The sequence below is a fragment of the Astatotilapia calliptera genome, chromosome 23, assembly GCF_900246225.1.
Source record: "Astatotilapia calliptera chromosome 23, fAstCal1.2, whole genome shotgun sequence".
NCBI lineage: Eukaryota > Metazoa > Chordata > Actinopteri > Cichliformes > Cichlidae > Astatotilapia > Astatotilapia calliptera.
The window spans coordinates 2,303,479-2,316,434 of NC_039323.1; the positions used below are offsets into that span (position 1 = coordinate 2,303,479).

General features: G+C 42.5%; 2 protein-coding genes across 5 annotated transcripts in view; both read left to right on the forward strand.

Annotated features, from left to right (window-relative positions):
• btf3l4 (basic transcription factor 3-like 4) overlaps positions 1-3,279 on the forward strand; it is a 7,888-nt gene extending 4,609 nt beyond the window's left edge. The window contains exons 4-6 of the mRNA XM_026158836.1: positions 723-924; positions 2,536-2,595; positions 2,836-3,279. Coding sequence (XP_026014621.1) covers positions 723-924; positions 2,536-2,595; positions 2,836-2,882 — 309 coding nt within the window. The 3' untranslated portion in view covers positions 2,883-3,279. The remainder of the gene's footprint in view (positions 1-722; positions 925-2,535; positions 2,596-2,835) is intronic.
• Positions 3,280-3,407: 128 nt separating this feature from the next.
• zfyve9b (zinc finger, FYVE domain containing 9b) lies at positions 3,408-12,518 on the forward strand. 4 transcript variants are annotated; one of them, XM_026158101.1, is made up of 16 exons: positions 3,413-3,660; positions 4,976-5,685; positions 5,821-5,920; positions 6,002-6,204; positions 6,325-6,436; positions 7,769-7,891; positions 8,130-8,285; positions 8,398-8,622; positions 8,701-8,783; positions 8,924-9,028; positions 9,108-9,258; positions 9,914-9,994; positions 10,234-10,396; positions 10,645-10,750; positions 10,837-11,016; positions 11,860-12,518. In XM_026158101.1, exons 1-16 carry the CDS (start codon positions 3,597-3,599, stop codon positions 12,019-12,021), a joined length of 2,724 nt encoding a protein of 907 aa, XP_026013886.1. In that variant the 5' UTR covers positions 3,413-3,596; the 3' UTR covers positions 12,022-12,518. The 4 variants fall into 4 exon arrangements, with proteins under 4 accessions (XP_026013887.1, XP_026013885.1, XP_026013884.1 ...); XM_026158100.1 differs by having other exon boundaries at positions 3,411-3,660; positions 8,398-8,783; positions 10,852-11,016; XM_026158099.1 differs by having other exon boundaries at positions 3,412-3,660; positions 8,398-8,783.
• The last annotated feature ends 438 nt before the right edge of the window (positions 12,519-12,956 follow it).

Here is a 12,956-nt window from a genome sequence, read left to right on the forward strand (position 1 = left end):
ACAGAATGAATGGGGCCATGTATCGTGAGATTTTGAGCCAAAACCTCCTTCCATCAGTGAGAACTTTGAAGATGAAACGAGGCTGGGTCTTCCAACATGACAATGATCCAAAACACACCACCCGGGCAACAAAGGAGTGGCTCCGTAAGAAGCATTTGAAGGTCCTGGAGTGGCCTAGCCAGTCTCCAGACCTCAACCCCATAGAAAATCTGTGGCGGGAGTTGAAAGTCCATGTTGCTCGGCGACAGCCCCAAAACATCACTGCTCTCGAGAAGATCTGCATGGAGGAATGGGCCAAAATACCAGCTACTGTGTGTGCAAACCTGGTAAAGACCTATAGTAAACGTTTGACCTCTGTTATTGCCAACAAAGGTTATGTTACAAAGTATTGAGTTGTATTTTTGTTATTGACCAAATACTTATTTTCCACCCTGATTTACCAATAAATTCTTTACAAATCCTACCATGTGGATTCATGGATTTTTTTTTTTCACATTCTGTCTCTCACAGTTGAAGTGTACCTCTGGTGCAAATTACTGACCTCTGTCATCATTTTAGGTGGGGGAACTTGCACAATCGCTGGCTGACTAAATACTTTTTTGCCCCACTGTAGGTGAATGTGCGGTCGTGTAGAGCAGACCACTGTTTAGTTTTTCAAAGGTATCAATAACGTGCATGGACTTGGGTGACTTGAGAGAACTTGGGTGATCTTTTCTCCTCAGGTGAACATGATCAAGGATGACGGGACTGTGATTCACTTTAACAACCCCAAAGTTCAGGCCTCTCTATCCGCCAACACCTTTGCGATCACCGGCCACGCTGAGACCAAACAGATGACAGAGATGCTGCCCGCCATCCTCAGTCAGCTTGGAGCAGACAGCCTCAGCAGCCTGCGCAAGCTCGCAGAACAGTTCCCTCGGCAAGGTGGGTCGCCCCTCAGGGCTTTGATTTTTATTTCATTGATTTTATGTTCATTTTTGGTATCAGCTTAACTTGTTTGTACCAAAAAGGATAAAAGAGGTAGGAGACACAAAGTTTACCTGTTAAGTAAACGCCTAAACTTTTTCCTTTTAGTTGGGATTCATTTTCACTCGCTTCCTTTTTGGGAGGATAATTTGTAGTTGACACCACAGGTTGATTATACTTTGATTCATGGGAAAGAAATTCTTGCAGCAGCTCATGTGCAAAATATTTGTATCCTCTTTCCAAAGCATTTACAGCTTCTGGTTTTCTTGGGTAAGGCTCTACAATCTTTGTCCACCTGGAAATGTGCAGTTTATCCAGTTCTTCCTGGTTCCTGGTCCTGATTCTAGGAACGGTTCAGGTGGTCAAGTGCTTCTTGGAACAGTTAAAGCCACATTAACATCACAGAGGTCGATTGAGAGCCGTGCGACCTTGTGGTGGCTTCTTCGTCTTTTTTTTTGTCTTAACATTCAGTGTATATGCAGGTTTCTGACTTTCTATGCTGATGTATGACCCGTCAGATCAGTTTGCTCCATTTGAACCCCGGTCAAGTTCTAGCCAAAGAAGAGTTACAACACAGTTAAATATGCAAAATCCACTTTATACTTAATATTTACTTTTCAAGGTGAAGCAAATCTTTTAAAGATGAGTTTTTCCAGATGAGCCAAGATGGTATAAACATATACTGGCCACTTTATTAGGTCTTTAACAAACATATCTAAGCAGCCAATCACTTGAGAGCAAGTCAGTGCATTTAGGCACAGAACCAAGCATCAGAGTGGAGAAGAAAGGTAAAAGTGATTTTGAACATGGCATGGTTTTTGGTGCCATGCCATGAAAACGTTTGTCTGAGTATTTCAGAGGCTGCCGATCTACTGGGATTTTCCCGCACAAGAAGGTAATCTCTAAGGGTTTACAGAGAGTGGTCTGAAAAAGAGAATATATCCAGTGAGTGGTAGTTCTCGGGATGAAAATGCCCTGTTAATGCCAGAGATCAGAGGAGACTAGCCAGACTGCTTCAAGCCAATAGAAAGGCAACAGTTTTGCAAAAAAAAATCATCTCCGAACCAGCAACCTGTCAGCTAACAGCAGGAAGCTGAGACTGCGATTCAAACAAGCTAAGGCAATAAACGACTGGAAGAAATGTTGCCTGGTCTAATAAGTCTCAATTTCAAGTGATATGAGCCAATACTGGCATATCATAGAGATCAATACCAGCATATATGATAGAAAACTCAGCTCAAAAAAACCTCTCACCTCTGTTTGCCAAATACAGAGACAAGCGGTGTCTCCACATGCCACCAGTGCAGCTTCAGTGCTCCTTTCATTGATTCTTCAAGTCTCTGGGCCTCATTGTTCTGAAACTATTCCCTTATTGTGGAGAATGCTAACATGGTGATGCCAAAGGCCACTGCCGATGATCCATCGCTCATGGTTTGTGAATGGAGTACTGTCATACTGGAAGAGAACACTCGTATACAGATATGCTTCATCATAGGTTAAAAGTCATTATTTGAGGCAACTTTCTATCACTTTCCAGCTAAAATGTGTTTTTTGTGCATTTCGTCTTAGCTCTTGAAAGCAAGGCTCCAAAGCCAGAGGACATTGAGGAAGAGGATGATGATGTGCCAGGTATGCAGTGTCACATGAATAAAAAGAAGAATGATCAGAATGAAAACTTAGAGACAGCTACACTCTGTTAAATTTTCATCGTAGTATAGAAGATTGCTCTTTTTACTCAATTTAAGTCAATTTGCTCTTTTGAATATTTTTCTGCAGCCCTGAAAAGTTACTACAGTTGAACTCATGTATGTGACTTTAGATTGTTCCTCTAGTTTAACTATTTAATGCTGTGCTTTTGCTGTTCTGTAGATCTCGTGGAGAACTTTGATGAAGCATCAAAGAACGAGGCAAACTGACAGAAAAATTCACTGGACTGAAGTGGAGCCTCCGTCTGTCTTTTTGAGTGTAGTGATCCGGGCATATCAGACAGTATCTCCAAATATATCCCACAGTTCCAATGACCTACAGATGTCTGAGTCACACACTAGCACTACTAGGTTGTGTATTTAAAAGAGAGAGAGAGAGAGAGAAAAGAATAAGAACCCAACGCTCATCTGGTAAACGGTGAATCTCTTCCACACTGTCAGTCATTATCAGATTACTGTGGTCTTTAAAGCCAGTCTTAAGAGATTTTTTTTGTGTGTTTTGTTTATGAAACAAAAAAGACGTTTAACATTTTTTTAAAATGATGCTGTGATCATTGACTGAATGTTCTGAATGTTTTTATCAATAAATCAAAGAATTGTGTGCAGATTCATGTGAAAAGAAGCCTCGTCAGTTTCCTACAGAATGACAGGTCGTGCATAAGGCTGGATTTTTATGTTTGGCACCTTAGCTCTGCTGTCTTGGCTTGTACACCGTCCTGCGGGCTGTGTGGACAGCAAACTGGGGAGGGACATTTCTGCACACCTCTTGAGTTTCTTCAAAGAGCTGCAGAGAGGCACGGGGGAGGAGGGAGATCACACAGAAGGGGGGGTAAGAGAGAGGCGAATTCATCCCATCTTTCGCTTGTGAGCAAGGCACTGCTGCTTGAATCCATTTTCCTCCGCGCTCAGATGTAACAGGATAAAATGCTGAAGTTCTTCACAGCGCGGGATGATGAGAATGAAAGCCTTTTGGGAGCAATAACTGAGGGTAAGACGTTTGATTGCTCTGGAAATACCGGGGTGGGAATGCGTTTACTCCCATTCATTGCTTGTGTGTGTGTGTGTGTGTGTGTGTGTGTGTGTGTGTGTGTGTGTGTGCCACTGAAAAAAACGCTGATATAACACTTGGCTGCGCGCATAGACCGCGTCATCTGAAAAGCGCGTGCGCGTATGTGTGCGTGTTGCGCACTTTCGCGTGAACACGGGCTGCTTACATACATACTCCACTGTAGCCTCACTCAGCGTCACCTCAATAAAGTGTCCCGGCTGATCCGGTGTACCGGGGTGCGGGGTGAATGTCGCATTGCCTCCGGCCTCTGTGCCCGCGAGCACATTAAACATTTGCACGTGTGTGGAATGCGTCACTGTCCCGGGAAGTGAGCGCTCAGTGAGCCGGATCGGTGCAGGCAGGCACGCCGCTGTTTCGGGAAGTCTTCACTTTGTTGCCTTCGGTAGAAATGACGCCGCCAGCTTTTTATTTTTTCTTCATGTTTTTTAAGGATGGCTTTCTGTTGTAAATGAGCTGCAGTGCAGTTTAACGTGTACAGTTAGTCAGTAGCGCCCAATGTTTTGACAAGACTTTCAATCGAATAATCAAATACATGACGATCTGCATTTAAACCTATAAGAGCCTTATCCCCTTAAACCGGCCTATTCAGGAAACGCTGGTAGCTCAATGAAACATCAGTTGTGCATACATTAACTCCCTTTGCGCTGCCGGCTGCTAATGTGCTGGGAAGGGCATTGAATCAGTAATTGGCTGTAATTACGGGAGGTGTTCTTAATGTAGAAACCTTGAATGGAGTGATTGTAGAATCAAGCGGCTTACTTGCATATTTTTATTCTGAAACATGCAATAAACACAGTACTGTCACTTGAAACATCTTTTATTTGTTCATTAGACATATTTAACATCCGCCTCTGTGTGTGTATTTGTGTTTGTGTAACAATATGGCTCAATATAAGGAAGCAGCAACGGTTTTGACACGTTTAAACACAAAGTTACTGCTCAACTTTTTGTTCTCTAGGGAACCAGCTGCTCTATGGTATCATTAATCTCTTGTACAACTACCACTGGCTATTTTGATCATCAGATACACCTCTCAAGGGCAACCACACTAATGCTGCCATTAGTGAGGGCTGAAATCTAGAAGATGTCTATTTAACAGTGAACAGCTTTTTCGCCTTAATGAGCAGGCAGGACGTGCATCATTGTATGTGCTAGTGTGTGTATGTTTGACAGATAGAGAGATGGAGATGTTGACTTTCCCTTCTTGCTGGTGATATCATTATCATTGAAACAGATGAAGGGGACAGTACGTCTCTTCAGGACACCAAGCACCACTGGCTGAACAGACCCTGTCTGCTGGTGCTCAAAGATGGAGATGTGTCAAAACCTGCACTGGACTGTAGAGAAATCAGACCGCAATCTCCATCTAAAGCCACATCGGATGCGACGCTCAGAAGCAAATCTGGACCTTGTGAGCAGAAACCTATTGAACATCCCACTGAATCTGCTTCCCAAGTGGAGAATGGCAGCTGCACTGTGACTTCCATCTCCACATGGGGTGAAAAGGAGTCCCCAAGCCCTCTAGTGTTGGGCCCAGCAGAGGCCGCGTGGGCAGAGGAGGAGGAAGAGAAGAACCAGAAGTCGCCGGTTCTCCCATCAAAGGAAGACTCTGTGATTGAGGAGAAGGAGCGGGAGGAAAGTGGGCTGGAGCAGCAGGATGAGACCTGCAGCTTGGAGGGACCATCTCGAGGAGATCAGACAAACACCAATAAGGCTGGGGCAGGCCGCGGGGAGGAAGCGATGGGTGAGTGCGCTACTTCTCCTGTGGATCTCGATGACATGTCTGAGACGAGCCCCGTTGGCATTCTGTCCAAGGATCGAGTCACTGTCCTTGGTGAGGTGGCCCCCGTGTGGGTCCCCGATGCCGAAGCGCAGGTCTGCATGAAGTGTGGTATCAAGTTTACATTCACCAAGAGGAGGCACCACTGCCGTGCCTGTGGGAAGGTAAAAAAGGATTTAAAAGTTCATTTCTGTGTAATTAAATCTGAAGTGAAATAAAATTAGCAACTTGTAAGTGGAGTGGAGTGTACGTGTGTGTCTCTGTTCATGTGTGGTGTGTGTGCATGTGTGTGTCGTCAGGTTTTTTGTGCACTTTGCTCCAGTTTGAAGTTCAAACTTACACACCTGGATGGGAAGGAGGGACGAGTGTGCATTTCCTGTCATTCAGCACTCATTAAAAGTGAGCGTAATTTTATTTTAGGTATTGCTGTAGTTGTATTTTTGAAATCATGCAGAAATCATTCTTGTATCCTCTCTTCAGGGATGTCTCCAAAAGGAAAAAGAAGGGTGTGGTTTGCAGACGAAATCCTCACCAATAAGCATTCAGAGTCTGCCCCGACCACACCCGTCAGGGAGCCCGCGTTCTCACCGCTGATGAGTCGAGTGCTGGGTGGGCCTGTTAAAAGTCCTGTGGGTTCACCCCAGATCAGGAGAACTTTGAGGCCACATGGAACAATGATTGGTGTAGGTTCACCCAAAACGTGCCACTAAAACTCGACTACAGGGAAAATGTTGTTGTTGTTCTTTGATTTAGAGGAAAATGAATGATATATGTATTCTCACTCTGCCTCCCTTCAACTCCAGGAGGCCTGTGGTCCCTACGGCTGGGGAACCACAGCTTTAGTGAGCAGCTCTGCTAACCTCATTCCCTTGGATGGCTTGCCACCCATACTCACCTCCACAGGAGTCAAAGGAGGTAGGGCTAGCTCGAATTTAGAGTTTAAAAGTGTAAAGTAAACTTATTGTGTTTCCTCCTCAGATCCAGATACTTCTTGTTTTTCATTATATTCCTCCCCTTTTGTTAATGCTTTCATGTCTTGCATAGTGCATGGTGCAAATATTGATGGCGGGTCACAAAGAAATAGGGGTTCTATGTAAATTGGGCAGCCCATGGCAAGGGGAAAAAATGGTCTCTGATTTTGAGCAGTTAATAGTTTAGTGAAAGCAGCAATTACAGATTCACACTGAATAAATTAGTGGTTCCTCATTTTTTTCTGCTCACCCTCCTTTGCCTATAACATTCCCCATAGTTAATACAGAAAAACAACTTCGGCGTGCAAAAAAAGAAATGAGGAACAAGTGACTCTGTAAAGTGTCCATCTTGTTCCGCTACTTGCTGTCAGAAGCTACTATTTTATGACAAGAAAAACACAGTGTTCTCTCTCCATAGCCCACTATGGTGAAGCCAAGATTTGCCTCGACATTTTTTCTAGGCTTTGATGTTTGGATGGTTAGTGCAGCTTTTTTTTTTCAATCTTATTTAAGCATTAACCAACAGTACCTTTCACAGACCTGTCCATGGCTTGCTTTCAGGGCAAATGTTGTAATTGTAATTTAGCTTCACTGCCCCTCCCCTTTTATAACTCTTAGCCCATCCAAGGGAACCACTGACCAGAAACTAGCACCTTTGTTTTGGTTTAAGCACTAACCAGAAGGGACAACTACAGCAAGTATTACATATATGCATGATTTCCACCCATTAATCTAAAGAGCCAGTTCATAATTTCACAATACCAAATATGCATGATGAATCTGTATATGTCTTTATGTTACCAACAACTTGAGCCACATTTGACTACTTTGCTGTAAATAATTCCAAATATTTTTTTCATGCTCACTCAGCTGCTCTAGCTTGTGCACATGCTCCGATGCCTCTTTGCTGCTCTTTGTGATTGCATTGTTTAAGAGAACCAGGCAATCCTTCCACATGTGTGGTCCTTATTTATTTATTTATTTATTTATTTATTTATTTATTTATTTATTTATTTATTTATTTATTAATGTGTTGGGTGTTCTGACTTACTACACTCGAATGCTGCTACTTTCATTTATTACGTGGACACTGTGATGCCTGGTTAAATGGGGCAGTCCCAAGGCATTAATAAAACTGATCTGTTATTAATAACAGCTACCTGCTACTTGCCATCTTATTTAGAGCCACACTCTAATATTAATCTTTAATCTAATACTGGGCTGTTTTTTGTGGTGAGTAAGAGTAGATTAGAAGATGTTCTAATCTACCCCCCAGACTACACTGTGGAGGAGCAGCCCTCCGAGATGCTCCTTATTCAGGAGTTGGAGAGCGGCAGACCCAAGCCTCTGGTGTTTGTTCTCAATGCTAACCTGCTCGCTATGGTGAAGTTGGTCAACTGTGAGTATCTTTCCCCTCTTGCCTTTTACTGTGCATTATGAACTGCATACAGAACTTAATGTACACATTTAAAATTGAGCAGTGTAAAGAATTACATCACTATGCAGAAAATATTTTGATCATTTTTTTAAAATTTAAATATAACTTCTGAGTATATATTTCTACCTCTTACATCTTGTATTTGTTGTTTAAAATGTCCATATGTGACTGCCAGCTTATGCTTGATTTCCCTGATTAGACGTTAACAGGAAGTGCTGGTGTGTGACAACAAAGGGAATGCACGCTGTAGGGCAGGTGGAGCTGGTGGTGCTGCTGCAGTGCCTACCTGAAGAAAAAAGCTTCCCCAAAGACATTTTTAGGCACTTCATTCAGCTGTACAGAGACACTTTCACAGGTCAGAGACATTACAAGCCCATACACAGAATATTATCAGTCTCTACTTCACGACTGTAGTATTTCTTCCCTCTTATAATAACACACGTTTCGACATCTTTATGTTTCTGTAGGGAAGGTTGTGAAACACCTGTCACTCTCCCTGTTTGGCAGCAGCTTCTTTGGCAGTCAGGATCATGCAGGCTTCCTGTACGTTCGCTCCACTCTCCAGTCCCTTCAAGGTCTACCTCTGCCAAACCAGCCCTACCTCTTTGGCCTGCTGGTCCACAGAGCAGAGGTGGCCTGGGCCAAAGCCTTTCCCTTGCGCCTCATGCTGCGACTGGGGGCTGAGTACAGATGTAAGCCAGGCAACTATGTAAGCTCTCTGAGTTATAATGTTTCTTCCCCAGTTACCCACTTTCTGTCTCTTGTTCCAGTTTACCCATGCCCTCTGTACAGTGTACGCTTTAGGAAGCCCTTGTTTGGGGATATAGGTCACACAATAATGCGACTGTTAGTGGTGAGTATGGCATTTTGTAACATTTTTTTGTGTTGTTGCAAAACCGCCCTTCCTGTCAGCAGTGGAAGTTTGGTGTCACAACTTTTATTAAACATGGTGTAACAGACACCAGATCTTTTTACCATTCTGCTTTGTTCCAGGACTTTAGGAATTACCGTTACAGCCTACCAGTGGTATCGGGGCTCACTGTGGACTTAGAAGCTCATAGGACTTGCATAAAAATACCGAACACTGGGTATAATGAGGTAACACTAAGCCTCACAGAGTTAACTCTTACATATAGTTTCTTTCTCTATCATTTACCCGTGTTATCTCCCATGTTAGCTAATGAAGGCTGTGAATAAGTCCAATGAGCATGTGCTGGCAATAGGGGCATGCTTCAATGACACTGCAGACTCCCACCTCATCTGTGTCCAAGCAGACGATGGCCAGTATCAGACCCAAGCCATCAGCATCCACAATCAACCACGTAAAGGTAACAACACAGTTGTTGGGGCAGGAAGGGACACATGGAAAGTTTTGCTCAGCTAATATGAAATTACTTTATTTAAGCTGAACAAATGAGGCTAAAACAGCAGCTAAAAGTATAGTAGTACTAATACTTCTCCAGTTTTGTTAAACGACGAGGATCTAATAAATCAGCTAAAAGATATGCATAAGCTTGAAACAGCTAAGCATGATCGATAAATGATCAATGAAATCTTATCGCTTACAGTAAATCTTTAGCTGAATATACTCCAGAGAACACTGGAAGCAAAGAATAGATTTTACACATTTCAAATTTAGAAGGCATTCAAGTAAATTTGCTGCACAAACTGAATGGATTCTGCACAACAAAAACATTGTGCAAACCCACTGAATATTATTACAGTGCATCTAAACATATGTAGCTCATGGAACTGCATATAAAACAAAACAGTTTGAGTGTGAACTTAAGTGCAGCGGAGCAAAAGTAGGAGAAAATTCGAAAATGAAAGAACAACAGTGGTTCGAGATGTTAATCGCGGCCAGTTCCAGTTATGTGACTCTAGGTGGCAGTGCATGCACTTGTAGTTTTTGCCTTGTCACTGTAAAGACTGATCAAAATGACATTCCTTCCTTCCTTCCTTCCTTCCTTCCTTCCTTCCTAGTTACTGGATCATGCTTTATTATATTCAGTAGTGCGCTGAAAGCGTCAGCAGGATACCTGGCCAAATCCAGCGTTGTAGAAGGTAGGATACCCTCTGACCAGAGAAGCCAGGTTAACCATTACTTTCTCCTCACCTCTGAGGATAGCCATCATTTACATTTTAAGTAGAGCGCCCCTGCTTAAACTGGCTTATTCAGAATTTGTTGATCTTTGTATGTGTGTGTCTGTGTACATTTTAACAGACTGTTTGTCTAGGCGTGTGTCTCCCCATTGGTGTGTGTTTGTGTGTGTTTCTCCTGTATCGCTGTCCCCTCTTCGCAGATGGGCTAATGGTGCAGATCACCGTGGAAACCATGGCGGAGCTCCGTCGATCACTACGGGAGATGAAAGACCACACTGTCACCTGTGGACGGCTGGACCAATCAGAGAGCCAGGAGCTTGTTTGTGTACAGTGGGTGGAGGAGAAATGCACTGTGAATAAGGGGTGAGTGTGTCCAACTGTTTGAAGTGCAGGAAGGCTTTTGTGTTCAGTCCAGTAGAACAATATAGCACCCATTCAAAAGGTAGCTGTGAAAAACTAACGGTGGGCCATTAGTTGATTAGAATTTGGAACACCCCAACAAAGAGCTGCAAAAAAGCGTGTAAGAGTCCAGTGTAAGCAGGACACATCCTTTTCAGTCTGTTTTAAACTGTGTGTACATGTAACCGCATATCAATGTTTGTGTTCTCCAGCATCATCAGCCCCATCGATGGGAAATCAATGGAGTCTATCAGCAGTACCAAGATGTTCCAGAAGTCCGAATACAAAGAAAATGGAAAGATCATCCGCTGGACAGAAGTATATATAATGATCTGCTAAAAAAAAGTTAGCATGTCCATGTGTACAGCCACCCGTCTTTACATTTGCGTGAATATTTTGTGCAGGTGTTTTTTCTGCAGACAGGTGATAATCCCAAAGGAGCAGTGACTGACTCTGCTGAACACAACCGGCTCACGGAGAGAATCGCCCGGGCATTTTGCTTGGCACTGTGTCCACACCTTAAACTGCTGAAAGAGGACGGGATGGCCAAACTGGGACTGCGTGTCACTTTTGACTCCCAAGAGGTCTTTAAAGAATTTAGCTTCTTGTAGCCAGAGAGAGAGAGAGATGTATAACTAACTAACTAACTAACTAACTAACTAACTAACTAACTAACTAACTAACTAACTAACTAACTGACTAACTAACTAACTAACTAACTAACGTGTGATCTATTTCTGCCAATTTGTCTGGTTAAACTGGCCTTGTAAGCATCAGCCCTGAGCCATGTAAGGTCACATCAACAATAATAATCAAAAATAAAATACAAAAAATAGTCAGGGTTCTTTATTGTAAAAACGTAGCACTGCACTAGTAATTTAGATGGAGAGCAGAGTTCATTTTTAACTATTTAAAATTTGTTCACTGGTCGAGACAAATTAAAAAACACATTTTTAAGTGACGGAAAAATAAGAAAAAAAGACACTAATGCAAAAATGTTTTTAGCTAATTGAATGTGTATTGGAGCAGGCCGGTGATTTATAGTAGCAAAACCTTCCATTCATAAGAAGATGAACAGCAATGACTGAGAACCAGATCGCATACAGTATGTGGTGATTAAGACGGATTTACCCAAGCTTCCATATCGTAGGCTGGACGTGCAGACTGTGGTCTATAGACAGATTATCTGAGATAATGTGCTACACCCACTTCTGCAAGTAACACGAGCTTTGTTGTGAAATAAAACAGCTTGTGTTACTTCCCAGTATGAACTTTGACTACAGCAACACGTCGTTCTCTTGTGGAAAAAAAAAATAGAAAACCTAGCCTAGAATTTTATCTCATTAGTAAAGAAAGCTTTGAACAAAGTTTAGAACACCACTGTGGCTTTTTAAAAAAACTAATAAGTGGCTTATTTGTTATTTCAGGCTGGATTTGTGGCAGGGAGCAATGGGCAGCCCCTCCCAGCTCAGTACCTCAATGCGCTGAATAGCGTGCTGATTCCTGTCATCCACAGCAGGGGGCGCAAGAGGGACGGCGAGCCCATAGTGATGGAGCTCATTTTTTACATCCTTGAGAACATCACTTAGAGAACTCAGACTTTCCACTAATTCATCTTCTTAACCCTGACCACTGCTTCATCTCCAGCACTTCTCACCAGTTTCAGGGCAATAAAAGCATTCCAAAGGCAAAGCGGATCATATCCAAGGTCCGCATCCATCTCATCCAAGAGATCTGACTCTTTGTGGTTTTCTGATCTCACTCGGCCCAGCCACAATCAATCAGGCTACGCATGAAACCTACGATGGACCATTAGATAAGGGTGCAGCTCTTGCACTGTAGTAGCAATTTCATGGCTTGAAATCATCAATGTCACAATGTTTAATACATATTTTACAGTCAATACCTTTAAAGTGATAGCTCACAACCTTAAAGCTAAGAGAATGACTTGAAGTTATGTATCAAATCCAAATAGCAGCTTCATGCGCACTGAATGAATGCCTGGAGAATGTTTTAATATTTGATGAATTTTAACTGACTGCTCATGAAATGTAATGTTAGCTTGGAATTAAACTTGCAACAGTGACTGAGTTCTTGTCTATTGCCCAAGGACCCTGAGCGGTTTTACTGAAATATTGCCATTTTTCATCAAAAGGAAGGTTATGCTTTTTACCGTTTACCGCCCCCCCCCCCCCAACTCATTCCTAGAGACTTGACTTTTGCTCCTGTAAGACCTAGAAACATGTACTTGTGATCTCCTTAGGTTGCTTTTGGAAATTTACAGTTTTTAATATAACCATCAAAAGGCATTATATTGTAGCTATAAACGATTTAGGTCTCCCACCATTTAAAAAAAAAAAAAAAAAACCCACACACCAACAACTAAAAGTTCTGAATTGTTATCCAATTTATAACAATTTTAAGTTCATTTATGGCTGCCTATGCAGAATAAGGGAAAAAAAAATCTGCAGTGTAATTTAATGATTTTAACATCATTTTATATTCTGGATAGGCAGATAAATTA